The sequence below is a fragment of the Cryptomeria japonica genome, chromosome 11, assembly GCF_030272615.1.
Source record: "Cryptomeria japonica chromosome 11, Sugi_1.0, whole genome shotgun sequence".
Classification (NCBI taxonomy): Eukaryota; Viridiplantae; Streptophyta; class Pinopsida; order Cupressales; family Cupressaceae; genus Cryptomeria; species Cryptomeria japonica.
In genome coordinates, this window is record NC_081415.1 from 610,719,527 (window position 1) to 610,741,451 (window position 21,925).

The following is a 21,925-nucleotide window of genomic DNA, read 5'->3' on the forward strand; positions in this document are numbered from 1 at the left end:
CGAATGGATCCCAGTGCCTTTCTATCTAAAATGTCCCACTCTTCATCTAACATTGTGGTCGGTTTTTTTGCCTTTCCTTCCAATGGCCGCCACAAATCCTTTTGATACAAGTAATCCTCCATCTGCATTTTTCATAACTAATAATTCTGGCCGTTAAACTTTTCGACCTTGAATTTCGAATCCTCCATTGCTCCCACTCAAATCTGAAAGTCCTGCCAATTTACAGAAAACCTCACTCTGATACCAATTGTTAGGGTTTCAAGCAGATCCGAAGCAAATATGAACTAACAATTATATGCAGATTTAAATACAAAAGATAAAGAAATAAAATAGGACACAGAGAACACAGAGATTTAACGTGGTTCACCCAGAATGGGTTATGTCCACCATACACAGTCATCCAATCTTTCTTATTATCCAGCAAAAATAGTACATCAACCTTACAATGCCTTAAGCATCTCAGCCACTTATAACATGCATTTTTAGGGCAACCAACAAAGTCGGCCTTTTTAGGGTTTTATTACAATGTCAGTTTTCATCAACGAAAAATGGCAAAAAAAAATTTCTCGGGGGCTCCCGCCCCCGAACCCCAGTGAAGATACGTGCTGAGTGTACAGTACTTTGCTAATCAGTCGCCACATTTCAACATGTCTCTTGCAGTTGTCATCTTGGAAATGAGAGGCACAAAGTCGATCAATATCTTTTTCGCTTTTCTGGCATTCTTCTTGAATTGAAGTTTCTCCTCTTGATCTTTTGGATCGGATAAATCTTTTTCCTCCACAACCAAAGAAGATCATTTTCTTCAAGTGCAATAAGCACTCTAAACTTCCACGAAGTAAAGTTTGATGCGCCTTCAAATCTATCCTCGACCTTAAGTCCATTCATCATTTTCCCTTACAAGGAACTACTCCTTAGAATGAGAATAAATTGCTGCTTATAGAAAAATCTGATCACGATCTACTTTACCATGGCTCTGATACCATGTTAAGTTTAATTATCAGATTAGATAGAAGATAATTCAATCAATAATGCGCAGCACATACCCTGGGAAAACCTTCCAACTTGAAGGTGAAAAAACCAGCAAAAAATGTCTTTTATTATATTAGACAAGATATCAAGATGTCTTTTACAAAATCCGCTTCACTCCTTGAAGCTAGATGAAAGATGTAATTCTCATTAAATGAAAAGCAATCTGCTGTGTGTGTCTATCCTTCTAAGATGATTCACGAACTGCTGAATGTATGATGCAAACTGCTGTAAGTATACAAATTGCTATGAATGGTATTCGATCTGCTGTAGATGGTTATCAAACTGCTGAAGGTGTATATTCGATTCAATGCCTTTGGAGAGAGAGAGAACCGATCTATATGTACCCATACGTGGGTGTCTTCAAGCAACACGTCCATTCCAAGCAACACATCTTCTTATCAAAAGTCGGCTCTACTCCAATCAATGTGACTTTCTCCAAGGGTGGCGGGTTAGATAATTAGTTATGTTTTATTAACAAACCGCTTCATTAAATTGCCAATATAAAATATGAAAGTCAGCAAGAAATATATTATTTAAATCAGTGTACATAAATGTCTAAGGCCAATAGGCCACTTGGACATTTATGTCGGCCTAAAGGAATACGACTGAAGCTATATGACATTAACAGTTATAACCACCTAAGTCTAGATAATTTCATATGTACAAATAAGGGTTGTGCCTAGCTTTGATAATGTTGAACACTTGTGCTAAAATAAAAGTTTGGTATATTGGGTGAACTGTAAATATATTTTGAATCTCTTTAGTGTTATTATCTTTCTCACACACTACCACACGTCTCCTACATTGCTTTCCAAAGTTAACTAATATATTAATATATTATTCTATCAATGCACCAGGCACTACTTTTAGCAATTGTAGAGCTCTCATTTATCAAAAAGGTAACCTATGTTTTCTTTTCTATTTTCTAAATTTTGCTTAGGATTTACCTCCTTTCTCTATCTCAAATCACATCCAAACACTACTTTTACATAAAATTATTCTTTCATCAACAGACATCAAGTATCACTCTTGTACAACTCTTTCAATCAATTGAAACTAGTAGAAATCGATATGATCAGAGTCTTGTCAATTTTTGAGTTAATGCCACTACAAACTAAAGCAAAAATATATTTGACAAGAAACTCTAGGTAAAACTTTTCAAAACATAATCGATGAAAGGTGACAAATTAATAGCTTGGAAATACTTTAGTTTCACCTCAAATTCTCAATTTACCAAGCAAAATAAGATTTCTTATGTATCCAACACAATAATTATATAGTATTTACTTTTAACCACTATCTTACCACACTAATAGATTTTGGGTGGAAAATTTTCACAAATGCTGTTCCTAAAATAACTGCTGTAAGAGGTCCTGCTGCTCGCAAGAATCTAAGATATTTCCACGTTTTTCCCTGAAAATAAGATCAAGATAGAGATTTACATAAACACGGTCACTCAAACTTATCTTATGGAGCCAATTTAGATCAAGCCAATAAACTAGAAATGAAGTAAAATCAATTGCTAGCACATCTTTAAGAATAAAGTAAAATCAAGTAAAAGGAATTAAACCAAGTCGAGAAAATTTTACCAACAATAATCCCTACCAAATGTTTCATTATTAGGAGGATTGACAGCATGATAGAACCCATCACAAATGGAGGCCACGAAAACTGCAAAAGTGACACAATATTAAAGAGCAATATTTACAAAGAGGGTAAAACTGCATATGCATAGAAACAGCGCACATGATCTTACAATAGAATTTATACAAGCAGAATTTTCTAACCAGATATTATTGAAATTTGTAAAAATAACGAAACACGTTAAAAAGTTAAATAGCTGAAATTTAGTCATGCCTCAATGCAAAAAACAGCAAAGAAAGAGTTGTGACATCCTTATTTTCTCAAATTTGTGCAAATTTTCCTATGAATTTTATTCACAAAATATAGTGTTTTATTAATAGTCTTGGCAAAATTTGTATAAAAACATGACATCTCTAAAATGGCCATTACACATGGTAAGTGTCACTTTCCTTTTAGTTTTAATGCAATCACAAATAGCTCTGAGGAAATATAGTAGCTAAGTTAACATGTGAGACATCATACTCAACACTCAACCATGAGCAAGGATTCAATTATGTTTTCATTACCCAAAATCTCTAGTCCATTCTTTTCTCCTAGCTTAACCAATCTCTAGTCTAATCTAGCTCCTCTGCAATCTTAGAGGATTTGCATGAAATCTTCCTAGTGCTGGAGCACACTTGGCTAGCTTATCCCAACCTCCTTTACTTCTTATTGGCCCCTCTCTTCTTGGCACTACCATGTTCCTTGGCTATGTAGCTTGGCCCCTCTTTAATCATATATGCAACAACTGTACCATCGTAATGACAAGATAAGCTCTTCTTCCAGCCATCTGCACAAGTATGTGCATATATGATCTCTCCCACCTTCTTGTAAAAGTAGGCATCATGCCTGTCAACCTCTCTCCTGGGCATATTTGGGTTTCATTAACTCATTTTAGAACACCATAAGAAGTCATGCTAAGCTTGTTCAACCACGTGCAATTGCTTGGGCCCATTTCAGATCTTCCAAGATCAATTTATAGTGCCACTACGCAACTTACAGAGTATTTGTGATGTACAGCACTGTTATGCTACACCAACACACTTCAAATCTTTTTTGAGGTGCTTTAACAGCATTTTTTCTGAACATCTGATATCTTTGGGCTTTCTTTGGCCTTGGTGTGACATCTAAATATAGTTATGCATATAAACTACCCTAAACTTAATCTCATCCTTATGTTGATATTATCCAATTCAGGGATTTTAAGTTTTTAGAAAGCACTCTTGAACACGATCAAGAACAGCCAATGCTCTCATTGTTTGGTTTCATACAACAAACTAGAGGGGCTTCTTTTGATCAATGTTCCAGGATCATACTTTCATGTTTCTTCTGTTGCTCGATCCTGGAACATATTAGGGAAGCAAATAATTCATCTCCCAATTTGCATCAGAGACATAAATTGGAAGCCTTGTATCTTCCTCCAACACTACTCTTCCTCTCTGCTCCAGGACTGTCCAATCAGGTACACTGGTTAGTGCTTGGTCAAGGAGCTGCTAGACATCTATACACGGATCATGGGCACCTTCTTACCTTTATCCATCACTTGGCCATTGAACTCCAAACTGGGGATAGTGGTCTATAACCGTATGGCACTTTTGAGGTTATCTTTACCTATGTCACCTCATTCGGCAAATCTGATCCATAAGATTCAAAATTCAACAAAAAATTTAAAAACCTCGTTTCAGTTTGCCTTAATTTCGTACAATAAATGGGATAGGGTTTTTTCAATCAAAAATGTAGTTTTAAAAAACAAGCTTCATTCACAGTTTATCTATTCATAAATTTTTGGCACTAGAGAAGCTATGCCACAGGCACAAACAGAGGCGATGTTGCACATGTCCAACGCAACCAAGCCACACCCTACAAATCTAACACAAATAGAGGTGATGCCTTGCAAGTCCGATGTGAACAAACTTTTACCAGTGATGCCCTACAAGTCCAGCATGAACCAGCAAGTTTGATGCAGTGGCAACTCTTGCACGTATAGATTTTCATTGTTTTAGTTTTCATTTAGGTCATTTTCATTTTAAAAAATGTTTTTTCTTTGACCTTTTTTTGGTTGTTCTAATCCTATCAAAATTTAAATAAAAGATGTGTAAACTTGTATTTTTGATCATAGAGGAAGTGAAGAGCATCATCATTTTGGTTAAGGAATGGAAGGGAGATGACAAATAAGGGTCACTTCCATTGCTCCTTCACAAGAGCAAAATTTACTTCCATTGCTCTCTTTTGAGAGTGAATTTCTCTTCCATTGCCCTTGGTTAGGAGCGAAATCCTCTCTAAAGCATTCATTGAGGTCTTTTGAGGCATGAAAGCTAAACCTAAGGTGTGAGTTGATAAGACTAATCTAGAGGATGCATTTCGAAGTCACTTCCATTGCTCAAGATTGAGGGCAAAAATTATTTCCATTGCTCCCTGATTGGAGCGAAATTTACTTCCTTTGCCCTTGATTGAGAGCGAATTTGCTTCTAGACCTCACATTGAGCATGGTTTGATGCATTTGATTTGAGAAAGTGCATGTAAGTGAGCGAAAGTGGGTTAAGTGTCAACTTGGAGATGACTTCCTTTGCTCCTTGTTAGGAGCGAGATTCACTTCCTTTGCTCCTCAGTGGGAGCGAATTTCACTTCCTTTGCTCTCTTCCAGGAACGAAAATCTCTCTAGAGCTTTCCTTAAGGCTAATTTGACACATCTACACACTAGGAAGGCAAAATCACAAGGTCTAAGTTGATGCAAAGGCAAGGAATTGATAGAATCTAGCTAAGAGATGAGTTTGAGGTCTATCCTTTGCTCCCTGACAGGAGCGAAAATTTCTTCCATTGCTCCTTGTTGAGAGCGAAATATGCTTCCTTTGCCTGAGTTTGAGAGCGAAATTGCTTATAAGAGCCTTCCTCTAAATTAATTTGATGCCTCCACTTGCATAGATAGCAAAACACCCAAGCTTGAGTCGATGAAGGGCAAAATTTGATTAAGTGTGAGATTATTTCCATTGCTCCCCTTATGGAGCAAAAAACACTACCTTTGCTCCTCAATAGGAGCGAAAATGCCTTCCTTTGCTTGAGATTAGAAGCGAAATTGATCTCAAAGCCTTGTTCAAAGACGGATTGACTCCTTCAAGTGCATAAATGGCGAAGTACTCAAATATGAAGTGATGAAAGACAAGTTTGAAACTATTTCCTTTGCTTCCTGATTGGAGTGAAATATACTTCCTTTGCTCCTTCTCAAGAGTGAAATTTGCTTCCTTTGCTCTTGGTTGAGAGCGAAATTGATTTTAGAGCCTCCTTTGGGGTCAATTTGACATGTTTTCATGTATGGATGGCTAAAGACTTAAGGTCTGAGTCAGGGAAATGAAGCTAAGTGAATGATATTGAGCTAAGTATTCAAATTGCAATGACTTCCTTTGCTCCTTGATTGGAGCGAAATGTCCTTCCATTGCTCCTCAATAGGAGCGAAATTCACTTCTATTGCTCCAATCTCGGAGCGAAATCATCTTCAAGCCATTTGGTGGAAGAAATTAGACAAACTTGCATATGGAGAGATGACTTGAGTGAATGAAGATGAAAATTTGGCTAGCTATCTAAAAATTTCCATTGCTCCTTGTTAGGAGCGAATTCTACTTCCATTGCCCTTCTTTGAGAGCGAAAATCATCTCAAGGCAATTTTGATGATAATTTCAAGTATTTCACATGGAAGAGATAGCGATTTCGAGCTATGAGAAGTGGAAATCTAGCTTGAGTGATTGAAATTGATGAACTTCCATTGCCTTGATGTCGAAGTGAAAATTACTTCCTTTGCCACTTTGGAGGAGCAGATTTCCCTTTTGCTAATTGAAAGAGATGCATATGCCAAAATTTGCTAAGTGTTGGAAAATTTCCTTTGCTCCTCTCTAGGAGTGAATTATGCTTCCATTGCTCCTTTCTTGGAGCGAAAAGTCCTTCCTTTGCCCCCTTTTAGGAGTGAATTCCTTCTTTTGGCCTTTGCAAGCGCAATCCAAGCATATTTGGCACAAAAATAATATTTTTAACTGGTAGGTCGGCCTTCTTTAGGGAAAAAATTCAATTTTATTTGCTCATGATCAAGTCGGCCTCACCCTAAAAGGACACATCTCCTCATTAAGACACCTATATAAGGAGACTTGAAGTAATCATTTAGTCACCAATTCAAAGCAATCCTTTCTCCTAGAGCAAAATTGATCAGCAGATCAGCGATCCCCATCAACTTCACTAGCGAATTTGATCAGCAAGGCAAGGAATCCGATCAATATCAACAGCAAATTCGAATCAGGAAGCATATCATCAGCATCAACATCAAATCTGATCCACAAGCAGTGGCTCCAATAAATAGTGACAGCAAATTTCACAAAGGAAGAAGCGAATTCATCAAGGAGGCAGCAAATTCAGTTATCAAGAGGAGCAACCTCCCCTATAGAAATACATATTAGATCTGAAACACATAAAAGGGGGAATCATGTTAAACTAAGAGATTATAAAGGTTATATATCATGTGTGTTCGATGCCCATTTGTTTGTTTTGCTGGAGGTGAAGAAAGAAATTAAAAGAACCAGGTTGGAGGAAGATTGGAACAAGTGTCTTAAGGAGGAAATTTCAACATCAAGGTTAAGATAGAAGGAGGATGTCTTCGAAAGAGAAAAGCTTCATCAGCAAACACAAGAGAATCAAGGGAGAGAGGACTTCAAGATATTCAAAAGATTTCCTAAAAGGAGAAATCATACAATCACTTCAAGGCAGATCAAGAGTTCATTCCAAGGCAATATCAAGATCCAAAACTAAGAGGAAGTCAACATCTACACCTTGCACCTCCATGATCGAGATATTCAAGAAGATAGTTTCAAAAGAGTTAATCAAAGTTAGAAGATCATCATCATCATTGCTGAAGCTGGAAAATATTGAGTATCAAGAAATGTTATTCAACATTCCTTCATGATGATCTACCAGGTCTACAAGCAAGATGAGATGGCGTCCTAGTCATCGTCCCAATCACAACTCACCAATCAAGGAGTTCCACATCAGCAGGTTCGGATTCAATGAACCAAGCTCATCCCATGGGAGCACAAACTCCAATGCACCTACCCCCTATTGAGTTTTGATCAGTTTTAAATGAGCTGGTATTTTAAAATTTATTAGTCCTTTGATCACAGTCAGATATCAATGGATGACAGCAATTAAGTCTGAAGAACAATATCTGAATGTGGATGTTTCCAATTTGCTGTGAATAACCTAGACTGCATATATATATTGAAGTCCTCCGTAGGATATCAACCTGCAGTAATCGATATACGATCTGATGCAATGTATGGATGTCGAACTGTATGTTCAATCTGCTTGCTATGTGAGTTCGCACAGCCGTCGATCTCCTTTGTGTGAGACTTTATATATATATATATATATATCGGGCTGTGTGTATATTCTCAATCTGCTAAAACATGATATGTGGTTCTGTTGATAACTATGTGCAATCTATATTTCGATTTGCTATCTATCTTTGTTGAACAATCTGAAGTTGACTGAATTCAAACTGCAGTATATATGTATACCCGATATGCTGCAATTGTTTCTTATCGATCTGATTGCCAACCACGATATGCTGTATTCGTTTACAGACGTCTATCAACAATCTGATAGCCATGGTCTATGATTCATCTCTCTGTTCGATTCGGTCTGACAACAGTTGTTTTGCACGATATATTGTTAGCTGTGATATAATAACAACCAGATATTATTCACTGTGTATATGTTCTATATATTATGTTCGACCTGAGAGTTGTCCACGATATATAAGTGACGAGGTCCAAGAGTCACCACCCTACATAAATGCACAAGGGATAGCGACTTTCAAATACGTCACTTACAAACTAACGTTTGACTAATGCCCGGTCTAATGTCCAATTGAATAATGAAGACAATATACGATATGCAAAATACATCGATTATAATATAAAAGCATGTTTGCATATCAAACAAGACAAGAATTAAATAGATAATCATAATACAAAGAAAATGTGTACACATTTGGATTTTCAGAGTCGGCTAGAAGGAGACCGACTCATGCTATATTATCAACACCCCCACTATCTATTGGTCGAATATCCAAAGATGACATGTGTAAAGTTTGTTGTAACAAACCCTAATTAGGGCTTTCATTGTAAAATCTCCGCCATTGATCTCAAATCAATCCTGGTCGTTCATTGTAATGAGCTCTCTATATAAAGCTCAAGCTCTTCATTTTTTAAGGATAATAGTTAGTAGCAAAGAATTAGTGAATAGGAGAAAGATGAAAAATAGGAGTATAAAAATTAGAGTAGAAGTTAGATTAGGAGAAGGCGAAGATTGTTGCCAAAACCTTGTTGTAAAGAACATATGATTTCATTGAAGTTATGGTGAATTAATGTGTCATTTCAACAAGCCACATGCTCTCTACTTCTCAATTCATTTGCTTTCACGTTGATTAGATTGAATGGAGGAATTTGTTGAATACATTTATATGGAATCCGTTTAGTCCATACCACTAGCTTCTTGCTGATTGTAAGATTGCCTTGTGTGGTCAACTAGAATGATATGAGCTTAACTTCAAATTGTTATATGTTCATTGTTTATGCATTAACTTGAATGGTAATCAATGTTTGATGGTAATGATTTGAATATCTTTGAATTATCCCTTAGAAGATTGCACTGAGCTTGTGTCAAATTGTTCAATTTGATGGTGAGACCTCGCCCAGTAGGATTCCATCAAATCATTCACTCTTCTCCTACATTCTTAGGATTAGAATAGACTCCCTAAACCCCATGCCTTTTGCTCTTTCTTTATTCTCCAAGCAAGTAGATAGAATCTAAGTTCCAACAATTCAAGCATTCAACAATTCAACATAAGTCCCCTTGTGATTCCAGCATAATCACATCAAACCAACGAGCTTATCCACATGTCGTGACCCGACATATAAGAACCTTGGAGTTGTCTCAAGTGATCCTTAAGCGAATCTTCAGCATTTGAGAGACTTTGATCAAGAGAGGATAAGATACCTTGGTATTCTATTATGTGTTTGCATGTGCATGAAAAACACATCAACAGATCCAAGTCATATTATGAAAGAGAAGTTATTTTTCACAAAGCTAGGCTTAATCCATATCAAAAAGATGGTCCGATAAAGATAAAATGGTAAAATACAGTTCTAGTCAGATTGTGTATGCCTATCACACTCATCTTGATCTATGTATAAGATAATTATTGAAGAGCTTAACCAGTGTATCATTTCTGTATATGAAAAGGAATATAAAGAATGAATAAGTAAATACCTTGTCAGCACCAGCAATTATACTTTCAGCAAGTGGAATTATCTCACTGCTTCGTGTGATACTATATCCCAGGAAATATTTTGCCTGTGACAGTGCAATGACTATAGCTGAAGATGTGGTGAAGCCTGAAATGACAGAGTGGCTTATAAAACGAATAAGCCACCCAAGCCTAAAACAACATAGTTGAACACACGTATCAGAATTTCCAGAACTTAAGTCAGCAAATGCACTCAAGAAAATTAGTAGCATCATCCTTTAGACCTGCTTTAGATATTTGTAGGTATTAATGTAATTTCAATTTCAGTCTCTAACATATATAAGCGTTCAGATTTTACTTCAAACTCCACAGCCAAGAATATCTATTAGTCATTACATGACCTGTATAAAGAACTTTGTTTGCACTTTTTTGTTGGCTGCCTTGAAGCTTTCATCCTGTAGACCACTTTCTAGATGATAATTTCTATTTCTATTCCAGTTGAACCAGTAAATCATTTTTAGTTGTATAAAATATTGCTTTAGTATGACATTCAGGCTTTTAATATTATCATCAAACATCGCATTCTGGTAAAACTCTGCCCTTATTTCATAGAATACCTGAGAAATCCCATTACGCATTCCAAAATGCCAACCATAAGTGCTAACAGTATTGCGAGCTCTGTGTACAATTCATCACTGGAGTCAACGATGCTGGACAAAACATTAGAAACCAAAAGGGAAACCAATGCCACAGGTCCAATGGCAAGTTGCCTTGAGGAGCCAAAGATTGCATAAGCAAATATAGGAACAAAACTAGAATCTGTACAACCACAAAAAAATCACATTTTAGAAAGGGTGCTAAGCACAGTTACTAATATTTCTCTTTGCATAGCAATTATAAGCACATCAAATATGACACAATGCGCATTACTTTAGACTAAATGCACATTTTATTGCTCTGGAACATTAAGCATCATATTGTCATCAAACATAACCTAATAAAAAGGTTGTTTGGAAAAATTTTGACTTGCACAAAAGATCTTAAATCACTTACACAGTCCATAAATTGGATGAAGTCCAGCCAACTTTGCATATGACATCGACTGCAAAAAAGATAAATTTCAGTAAGTTGCCAGCATCTTGATGCCACTATAAAACAAGTTTCATATACACATATGCTGCATCTAAGTTTCACGCTTCTACCACAAAATAAGCATTATTGGTACAATCTGGAGAACAACGTGCCAAACTGTTTAGTCTAATGTGTTACTACAGAAACAGACCCAAAGAAAGAATGCAAAGAGGCAAGGAACCATAGAACTTACACACAAAAAGAACACTATTTGCCATTAAAATAAAAGCAATATCAATATGAGATAACCATGTACAATGGTAGCCATATCTAAGATGTCTTGCTTCAAAACTCCTCTAGCCCTTTTTCGGCAAAAGCACCTCCATATATACAGCCCAAGTACATCAACGAAGAAATGAAATGAAACATTGAGAAAGGGAGAACTCACAAATAAGGACAACCTGAATGAGCAGTTAAGGTCAAACTGATTTGGCAAGTGATAGCCAAATCTGAGAAAGAATTGTATTTTGTAAATTTAAAATATTAGAAGTTAAATAAATTTAAAAACAATAAACTTTAAATAAATGAAATTATGAAAATATAACCTATATATTATATATTAATAATAGTTTGATAGTTCACAGTAATCAACTATTTTGCCATATTAGATATTTAACCAAATAATAAAAGTTGATAGTTTGCTGGATTTATTTTCCCTGATTTCCTTGTTAATCAAAGACAATTTTTCCCTTTGGGAATAAATGCAGCTTTTGGCTATCAAGGAGAAATTTCCAAACCATTGACAACAACTCTACACATCAAAATATCATGGAAGAGGCACATTAATGTTATTCCAAACTTTTTTGTGGTTTTTAAAATTTACGAAGGCCTTGGACTTTGTCTTGAGACAATTGTTCTTCAAGAATTTGTGTTGTATAATTATATTGGTATTTCAAAACCTTTCAATACTTCCAACATGAGGATTTACAAGGTGGTTGTAGAATAACTTCAAACATCAGATGGATTTTTTAGATTCATCAAGAGTACTGCTAAATTCAATTAGGTGAGAGCCTTCTCTCACCAACCCTGTTCGACATTAACATAGATGAGCTTAAATGCATTCTTTGACAAGATATTCATGTGGTGATGCTTGTTTATCACATCATGCTTTGATGGCTATAATGTTTTTTTATCAGTGATACAGTATTGTTTTCTCCCTCTCCTAATCATCCAAAACAGCAGTTGAATATGCTTGCTCATTTTTGTGAGATTCCTCAAGTTGTAGTCAAACTCTAAAGAAACTGAGGTCTTTACTAAATGTCAAGATCTTCAACAACTCCAAGGAAAGTCATTTTAGGTTTTACTTTTTCTACAAAGGAGAGCACATGTGTATCACGACAACTTAAACATGCTTGGAGTCCAGCTCATGTGGCCATCTTTTCATTTAAACCATGCCTCTTTGTCACACATTTGCAAGGGATACACTTCCTCGCTTGGAGCAACAATTCTTCCTATATATTTCACAAATAACTCTTCTAAGATTATTTACTTCAATGTAAACATTAAATTGAATTCTCTTTATGGGTCAAAGGTTAGGATCCCAAGCTTAGGATCTAAAAAATTCACAAATGCAATGAGAGGGTTCAGAATACCATGCCTTAGTGTATGATCCTTTGCAAACATACAAATACTCCAAGCTAAGTGTGTTGCCCAGCCCAATTCTTTCTTATGCATTCCAAAGATACTTCTTCCCAATGCAATCATTAAAGGAACAGTTTGTGAATGTAAAGGATTGGATCATGAGCTTAGGATTCATAAAAATGTGAATGCAGTTAACGTGTTTGGAATATTATATTTTAGCATTCGATACTCCGCAAGTATTGGGGCCCTCCAAGCTATGAGTGTTGCCCAACCTATTTGCCTCGAAGGTATTTTCAATATTACTTTCTATATTCACATACTTCAATCCATAGGTGAGAGTTGTGAGACAACCTCATATTGTGAGAGATACACATATTTGGCACTTTATTCTTCAGTGAGGTTTGCTTTTTTAGTGTGCACAAGATGTCAACATTGTTTGTATTTCAAACCTACTTCGCTCATTCAATTGATTGACATCTTTTTAAATGGGTTTCCTCCACTTGGGCACTCCTTAGTCACCGCCTATTTAAGGGAAGGAGGCAATGAGCATATTTGTCAAAGAAGACAGTCAATTATACATTCAGATTACTTGGAATTTCCAAACTAGACTTCTAGGCTAAGCATTCCTTATGCTAGATGGCACTAAAAATCCCCTAACAAACCTCTGATGATGTCATGTCCCCTCCTTGATCATTATATATAACCTAAACGAAGCAACTATTATTTACTAATTAATATAAACTTTATCAACAAATTATTATTTCAAATTATTAAATATTTATTTTTTAATTAATATTTATTTATCAATAATAATATTCTTGAAATATTCAAATTAATATTATTATAAACAAATATTACAATCTGTCATAGTGATGTTTTGATAGTTGATTATTTATTTAATGTATTTGATATATTGGTTGATTAATTGTTTATTTAATTCAATCAATAAGTCAGCGATTAAGTATACAGAAAAGATAAGTCAGCGATTAGCATACAACAGCAACTCATATCTCACTGGGATTACACCGATTATTATTCAACAATTTTATTGATAAATGATAAAGCAACGTGGCAGGACTCTTTCCTCAAAAGTTGGTAACTTGAACAATAGACAGCAATTACCTTGGAAAACAAAATAATATTTTGTTTGATACATTAAAAGTATTAAAGCAATGATTATACTACAAGTGATATGCAGCGATTAATTAATATTATGAATGGAAATATTAATACCATTAAAAGGCAGAGATTACACAAATCAAAAGATGCGATTATGATGCAAGGGTAGGATTATGATGCAAGGGTAGTACCTCATTATGGTGAACAAAGCATAATTGGTCAATGTCCAAAAGGTGCGATGAATTCAATTTAATTGAGTTAAGGAAACAAAGAGTAGGAATTGATTAAGAGGGACGGAGTTATTCAACCCGATCTAATAAACACAAGGAAAAAAGTCTATTTCATGAAAAGATGTGATCAGAAGATTAAAGAAATTAAAAAGAATTAAGGATTAACAGAGGGTGCTGTAAGTAATAAATAAAAGTTGTGTCTCTTAATCCTTAAAGGGGTATGACCTTTAGAAGCAAAGATATGTATGGAGGAAAGTAAGGAGAAGGGACTGGGGGAGATATATCGGGAACGATCGAATGAATTGAGATATATAGTCTGTGCTCATTAAAAGAGAAATTATTTCAGATCAGATCAGATCAGAACTGTTATTAAGTTTCAGTCAGTAAATATATATATATATATAGATAGATAGATATATGTATGTATGTATGTATATGTTACTGACTAAAACTTAATAAACCAGAAAAATTCTTAAGTTAATATCAGAAAAAAGAATATGCTTTTCTGTTACAACTGTCAGTATTTAAGAAGTTGGGAAAAGAGATGTTTAAGGTAGGGGTCATTACAATTGGTTTGGCACTTGCATTAAGAACTATGGATGTATGTTAGATGAACAATTTATTTATTAATAGTTAATCAATTGAGCTGCAGTTTATCACTAATTGGATTCATGTTAAGGTGGAATTGTCTCCTAATATATTTAGTTTGAGTCATAAGTATATTGAAATAGATTGATTATGGTTAAAACATGTCTAAGCCTAGTAGGGGCATTACAGATAACAGCTACAATGGCCAAAGAATCCTCTCAATTATGTTAATGTAGGAGGAGTTGGCCAATTCAAGATTCCTTGGATCTTTTGTTGATCCACCTCAACACCTTGATCACATGGTCCAAATACAAATTATCTATAAACCCAAACTCACACTTGGATTCCTTTCCAAAGAGAACCTATTGATCCAATATTCCAAGGACTATATCAAAGTGCCTCATGCGAATATTCCCATGTTTAACCATTTATCAATATATCATCAAAGAACACTAAAATAACTTTTCTTATTTAACTACTGAATACCTAATTCATGGCAGACTATAAAGTGGCTAGTGCATTTATCAAACCAAATGGTGTGACCAAGAACTCTTAGTGTCCAAAATGGCACTTCACATCCTCATTACCTGCACAAATCTAATGGTAACCTGATCTCAAGTCAACACTTGAGAAGTAGACTGCTTGATGCAACTCATCAATAAGTTCATAGATCCTAGGAATAGGATAAGCTCGTAGATAAGTGAACATTGTTGTTCACTACTATTAAACTTTCAGGAAGAGACACCCATCTTATCTATTTCAAGTTAGTACCTTCTTGGAGGAAAACGTGGAAAGACAAGGACACTAAGTACATGGAGAAAGGAAAATTGATGACTGGAGACTCAGATGAGTATCTTCTGTGTGCTACATTGAGCAAGGGTGTTGAATTGGTAAGTGGAGGAACAAGATGTGCATTAAAACGAAAGATGATGGATGTTGCATACTGAGTGAGCACCTTACCATAACGAAGACGAGGAAAGACAAGAACATTATCTACATGGAGAAAGGAAAAGAGATAAATGGAGATTAGATGTTGATGAGCATCTTCCTCGTGCTACATTAAATAAGGGTGTTAAATTGGTGAATGGAGGAACTCCGAGTGAAGAGGAACCTACCAACTTATTCCGCATTGAGATACATGCCAAAGGGAAAAAGTTTGATGCATTATTTGATTAGGGTTCTCAAGTAGATCTATTTTTTGCAGTTTGATTGAAGAGCTTGGTCTGAAATTGACAAACCACCCACATCCTTACTTCTTGGGTTGGTTGAAAAGCAATGTTAAGGTAAGAATTACAACACAATGCAAGCTACATTTGGAAATTGCTGATTAGGTTCTCTATTTGATGGTTGGTTGAAAAGCAGTGTGGGAGGTATTAATTACATCACAATGCATGCTACAATTTGGAAATCAATTTGGAAATTGTAGATTAGGTTCTCTATTTGATGTTGTTCCCTTGGATATTTTTTGGTGTCATCCTTGGGAGTTCCTATTTGTATGAAAGAAATGTAGTTTATTTCTAAAGAAAGAACCCGCATAGATTGGTATTGAAGAGAGAGCATTTCTTGAACTCTCATAGTGTCTAATATAAGATTGTCTTAGCTAGTACTTCAGAGGGAAGCAACTAATCAACACAAGTGGAAGATTTCAAACTCAAAGTTTGTGAGTAAAACTGAAGGGGCTAAAACAGATTTTTGTACATGCGAAAAGCACCAAATCAGCTAGCGGCAAATGCACATCAAGTTTTGGGTGTTCATCTTGTGGCGTAAGCCAAGATGGCACCTTGGTAGGATGAGGGGATCCTCAACCCTTCTCCAATAATTTTGGGAAATTTAGGGGACCAAAATCCCTCTAATTAGAGAGATGTGATCCGAAAATAGATCAATTAATGGTTGACCAATTGAGTCAAGCTACAAGATGCAAGTACACTTGCAACAATTTGTCATGTCCTCTTTTCGTAATAACTTGTGTTATGGAAAAAAATACCTATTACTTGTTTCCTATGTCTCCCCTAATCCAATTTTGTATGTGTGTTTTTCTTCATTCCCATTATATTGATCTAAGTTTCCTAAAGTCTAGAAGCAAGAAGGCATGCCCAGCCTTCTAAGTATTTGTCAATCATAGAAGATTCTAAGTTCCTCATCTAGGCATGCCTTCTTGTCCAAGTCTAACCTTTGCATGGTCCCCACCGAGCTTTCAAACTTCACCATCCTTTCATATCTTTCCACTGAACTCTACTTTTCCTTATGCTTGTCGAACTTCCTCATCTAGGCATACCTCACATCTATGGCATTTGAATCTTTGCTACTAATACTATGATACTTCATCATTGATCAATATTCTAATAGTGATAAAGATAATTGTCTAAGTTGTTGATTCTAGTCTCCAATTCCAAATCTCCTTGTTGTAATCAAATTTCTTATATGAGAAGAGACCCCAATAACTACGTAATGTCCCCATTTTTCAGGGTTCTCTCGTAGTACAGTTGGTGTTGGCTTTGGGGGTTTTCTGATGCACCAATGAGTTCAAATGGATTAAGGGAGATGAACGACACCGTCTGGAGTGATTTCGGACTTGTCTAAGACTTTCTATTTTTAGCACTTATTATTTATAGTAAGTTTTAGTCCATCCCAATTTAGGCCTGTTTGGTGTTTGGACACACTATTTTTAGCAGTTGCTATTTTTAGTAAGTGCCTATTTTAGCAGTTGCTATTTTTAGCAATGAGTTGGCCTCTATTATCCCAGCAATGATAGATGTCATTCTTGGACGTTGGGTGTAATTTAATTGTGTTAAAAGAGATATATTTTGATTTTTAGTTAATTAAGTCTATCATATTGTCACTTTACAACTTAAGTGAATTGTACCCCTTGGCCTAGTCGCACAACGTTGTTTTAAAAGAGGCCCTTTTATGTCCTTATGTGAGGCTTATTTACGAAGAAATGTTTTATCCCACGTGGATTGGCAAAGAGAGTGGAGCCTCTTGAGAATGTTATAAAAGCAACTTAGTGGAGTTCGTTTCTCATGCTGGGTAGGAGAATTTGGAAATATTGTGAATTTTCTTTGGAGAGTTCGTTTCAGCAGGTTTGAGGACGCAAACCCTCGAGCTTGGAGACAATGGACAGAAACCCATTGTCAGTTGGAGATATCATTTAGGTATCTCACTTGTGTTTCACTTTCTGGAAATAAAGGTACTGTTGTTGTAAGGTATCTTTTCTGTTTCTACTGATCATTTTGCTAGGGTTTGAATATTGTGAAGTTTTGGGATTGTTTTTAGCTGTCATAATCTTCAGACGAAGGGCAGAAAATATCAGACCTACATTAGGAGTCAAATTATGCCTAAAGGACACATTGAGCTTTGGGTATGTTGATGACCTGTCTATGTAATGCATTTGCATGTTGTTGACACGTTTCTATAAGTTTTATATGTCTGAAAATTACTGTAACAGACCTGATAAACATTGTACTCAGATCTGATATGACGATAATAAAGTGAAGTTGATTGTGAGAAATTGTTGTTTTGGTTTATGCACTTTGTGTTATCAATTTTATATGTTCTTCAATGTTTGGCATTGAAAACAAACATCAAACACAATCAAAACTCAAAAACCAGACATCAGAGAGCTAGCATGCCAAGTGTTTGACGAAATGTCAAATCTACTAAACGGAAAAAATCATCCCAGAATTAGTTGGGGTTCTTACAGTGGTATCCTTTGCAATCTTGTTTGAGTAATTAATGTTGTTATGTATGAATGAGAGACTTCTTAACAATCATATGAGTGTATGAATGAGAGACTTCTTAACAATCATATGAACATATGTGCAAACAATCCCAATCAGCCAAAGACATTATTGAGAGCAGCAAACTGTGTGATAAATTGTCTAATCCATTAAGTTAGAGTTGGTGCAAAAAATTTGGTTGCAAACTAGGTGTGGCCATCACAAACTAGTGGTGGTCTAGGAGTAGAGACCTCAATGGAGTTGACGGGTAGCATCCCTCATGTGGGTTTGGGAGAAATTCCTCCAATGGAGTTGAGGGACAACCCCTTGTGGGGGTTTCGGGGAGACACTCCCAACAAGGTTGAGGGGCAGCGCCCCCACCACCAAGCCCAATGCCCCCACCACCAAGCCCAAATTAAGGCTTTTGAAACCACACAAAACTTCATGTCACACACCATTTTCACAATTTTATCACTTAAGAGATCAATTAGGTATTTAAAAATTATTTTCTCTCCACATACTGTGTGAGGAAGTGTGAAGGGTGTTTATGAATTTATAGAGTTAAATCATGACTTTTTACTATTTTTTCTGCTTTTTTCTACATGTCTTCCATGTTACACAACTTTTAACATCTTGCGAGTTGTTTTGTCAAATTCACCAAGCTCACTGAGTACTTGATGAGTTTGACTTGCAAGTTAACCCGCAAGAACTCAACAAAGTGAAAACTTGGTGGGTACTCGCCGAGTTTGCCAACAATGACTAGGCCAGCACATCAGTTTTCTTATGCCAAAACTGTGATTGTCATAAAGTAGAATATTCCAGCAGTCATTTAAGAGTTTTAAAAGGGGATTATTTTTTAAAAAGGCCCAAGAGAGTGTCATTTGGCCTCAATTTTTATATTCCACATTCCAATGCGAATGTAAGGCAATAATATGCCATTTTGTAACTGAAGTGCAAAAGAAAAGAGAGGAAACAAGTAGGGCGCTCTGGTTTTTGGTGGGGGGGCTGCCATTTTTTTACTGTGGTGTAGTCGTTAAAGCCGACCAGTCACATTAAGAGTGTATTGCAGGTGAAGTTGAGCACTATTAACATTTATAGGAGTTTTTTGCAGTCAACTTGGCTTGTTTAAACATCTATAATTAATTTTCAATTCTTGAATAGAGAGTAATTTCTCTCTACGCTAGAATTTTAACCCAAAGTGGGGTTTTCTCCAAATCTATTCATTGTGTGAACGTGTTTTGTGTGTTTGCAGGTTTATTTTCCACATTGTAGATGCAACGATATCTGCCTTCCCTGTTTGCACATGTCATTCAATGTTTGAAAGCCATTATTAATGATGAAATTACTCAAGAGGAGTGTTATGAGGTCATTGCATTAAAACCATTTGCTAACGACTCTGAGTGGAGCATAGCTGCTCCAGTTTATGGATCACTTTCATCCATAGCTTACTGTACTGCATTGATCAGATCAATTTTGGGCATGTCCCACTTAGACAAATGTTATACATATAGAACTAATAAAAACAGCAAAGACAAGAGGGAATGAAGCACTGAAAAACATTTGAGAACAGCACATACAGATAATGCCACCTCTCAGTATAACCATTGCACTGTAAAGTGTTGATAAACTGGATAATTCATTGTCTCTGCAGTGTTGTTGGTCAAACAAGAGATTATATGTTACTTTATCACAAAGAAATCTATTTATTTGAATTTCACCATCCTGCAATCTGAACATCACATACATCTTAACAAATGGTTGTTAAGCTGGACCAGAGATGTTAATAATAAATATGTGCACACAGTTCTTATCTGGAAAAATCTATTCAAAATAACTGTGCGCTGAAAAAACATTAAAGTTTTAACTACTTTGTAATTTTTTCCTTCCATAGGAAAATACGAACAATTTTACAGTCCAGTGAATGTAAAAAATATGTTATAATTCATCATAAAGTATGCATTTCATATTTCGGAAAATTCAATTCAAAAGAACTATCCAAGGGTGAAAATCTAAAACATGTAACAATTTTGTGTTCATTAACTTCATAGAAGTAAAATTGACATTATTACACTCCAATCCATGTGAAAAGATATCTCAGAATCAATCAAAAATATCAAAGTGGGGATGGTTTCACATAGACATAATTGACTAATTCGTATATCTAGCTCAGAAGAGTTCCATTGATTCATTTATCTAGCCCTCAAAATTCCATTAAATGTTGAATATTATAAGTGTAGCAAAAACATATCATATAATAGTCCGTAAAGCAATACCACGTTGATTTGAGTGCTTCGGTCCTATCGGGCAGTCTCAGCTTTAGTTCTCTCCCAAGGATATCCACTATAATATCTAATGCAAGTAGTTTATACCCACCGCCGAAATTTAATGGGGTTTACAATCATATTAAATAAACGTATCCCATAATTAAACAAATAGCAATCAAATGTTCCAATGTCCTCCCAACGACATGTAATGTAAGCAGCCAAAAACTTAACATGTCCAGCAAAAAATTTGATCTCGGGTTTACAGTGAGTGATGACCTTGAAATTGTTATTATATCCAATAACAAGAAGAAAACAGCAACTAAAGTTTCCAGGCTTGCACGGTTCCGTGCCTAGGGCTGAACAAGATTCTGCTAAATTTAAGCACAGGTCTTTTGCACAAGCGTTTTTCTGTTAATTATGGGCCGTGCAAGTCACAGAACCCTTAATATGTCCCATAAATAAAACCTTGTCTCACAATTTCCATGGATTGAAAACCTCATGCCTTAAAACCGAAAAAGAAACATATTAATTACATCCTATAATCAAAATGATACAAATTAAACAAACTCGTGCTAAATTTAGCGGAGAAAAAACAAGATAAAACACCTGTGGAACAAGCATTGTGCCGACGGTGATCCCAGCCATAATGTCAGGCTGGAGATACTCCCTCCATTTGTAGCTACGAATCCAGCGGACGCAGGGCAGAAGCAGCTCTAGCCACTCTATGAGGGACATTTGGCGGGCCTTGGACAGCCAAATTTTGGCGGAACTGCCAAAAGCTGGAGGCAAGGAAGGCGATGAGTCATACGAAGAAGGATGCTGCAGAGGAATCACCTTCACTTGGCGGAATCCTGCAGAAGAAGAAGAGCTTGTTCCTATATCCATCCTCGCCCCGTTTCCTACCAGGCCTACGTCCGCTAAACTGGCTAGCTGCTGTTAATGATTCATCTTTTCTAAATTGGTTAATTTCAATTTTTGGCGTCAGAAGTACGAGCTTATTTTTCAACGGCCTACGAGCTTATTTGTCGGGGACATTCACAAGTCTGTTGTTCTATTCCAGATGTAGGGAAGGTAGATTTTGTCCAATGAATTTGGACGCTATTATGGATAGGAATGAATGAGTTTTAATGAAGTTTACGAGATCCAACGGTCTAAGGGATCTACGGGTTCAAATTATTCTAGTTTCAGATTCTTTTTCATGTTGGATCGTCTCTTGTGAATCTTGATTAAGAAGTTTGTTGTTTTGTGAAGTCTTGACTCTTCAAAAAGCTCGTTCAGACTATCTACTTTTAATTCATTCTCAAATTGGCTGCGAATGTCTTCATACGCTATACACTCTATAATGAAATGTCATTCTGT

At 35.9% G+C, this 21,925-nt stretch overlaps 1 protein-coding gene across 1 annotated transcript in view; it reads right to left on the reverse strand.

Moving 5' to 3' along the window:
- Positions 1 to 21,668, reverse strand: part of LOC131046252 (sulfate transporter 4.1, chloroplastic) — a 230,444-nt gene extending 208,776 nt beyond the window's left edge. The window contains exons 1-6 of the mRNA XM_057979938.2: positions 21,173 to 21,668; positions 10,991 to 11,039; positions 10,555 to 10,756; positions 9,961 to 10,129; positions 2,635 to 2,700; positions 2,335 to 2,442 (exon numbers count right to left, since the gene is read on the reverse strand). Of these exons, the coding sequence (XP_057835921.1) occupies positions 2,335 to 2,442; positions 2,635 to 2,700; positions 9,961 to 10,129; positions 10,555 to 10,756; positions 10,991 to 11,039; positions 21,173 to 21,451 (873 nt within the window). The 5' untranslated portion in view covers positions 21,452 to 21,668. The remainder of the gene's footprint in view (positions 1 to 2,334; positions 2,443 to 2,634; positions 2,701 to 9,960; positions 10,130 to 10,554; positions 10,757 to 10,990; positions 11,040 to 21,172) is intronic.
- Between the last annotated feature and the right edge of the window lie 257 nt (positions 21,669 to 21,925).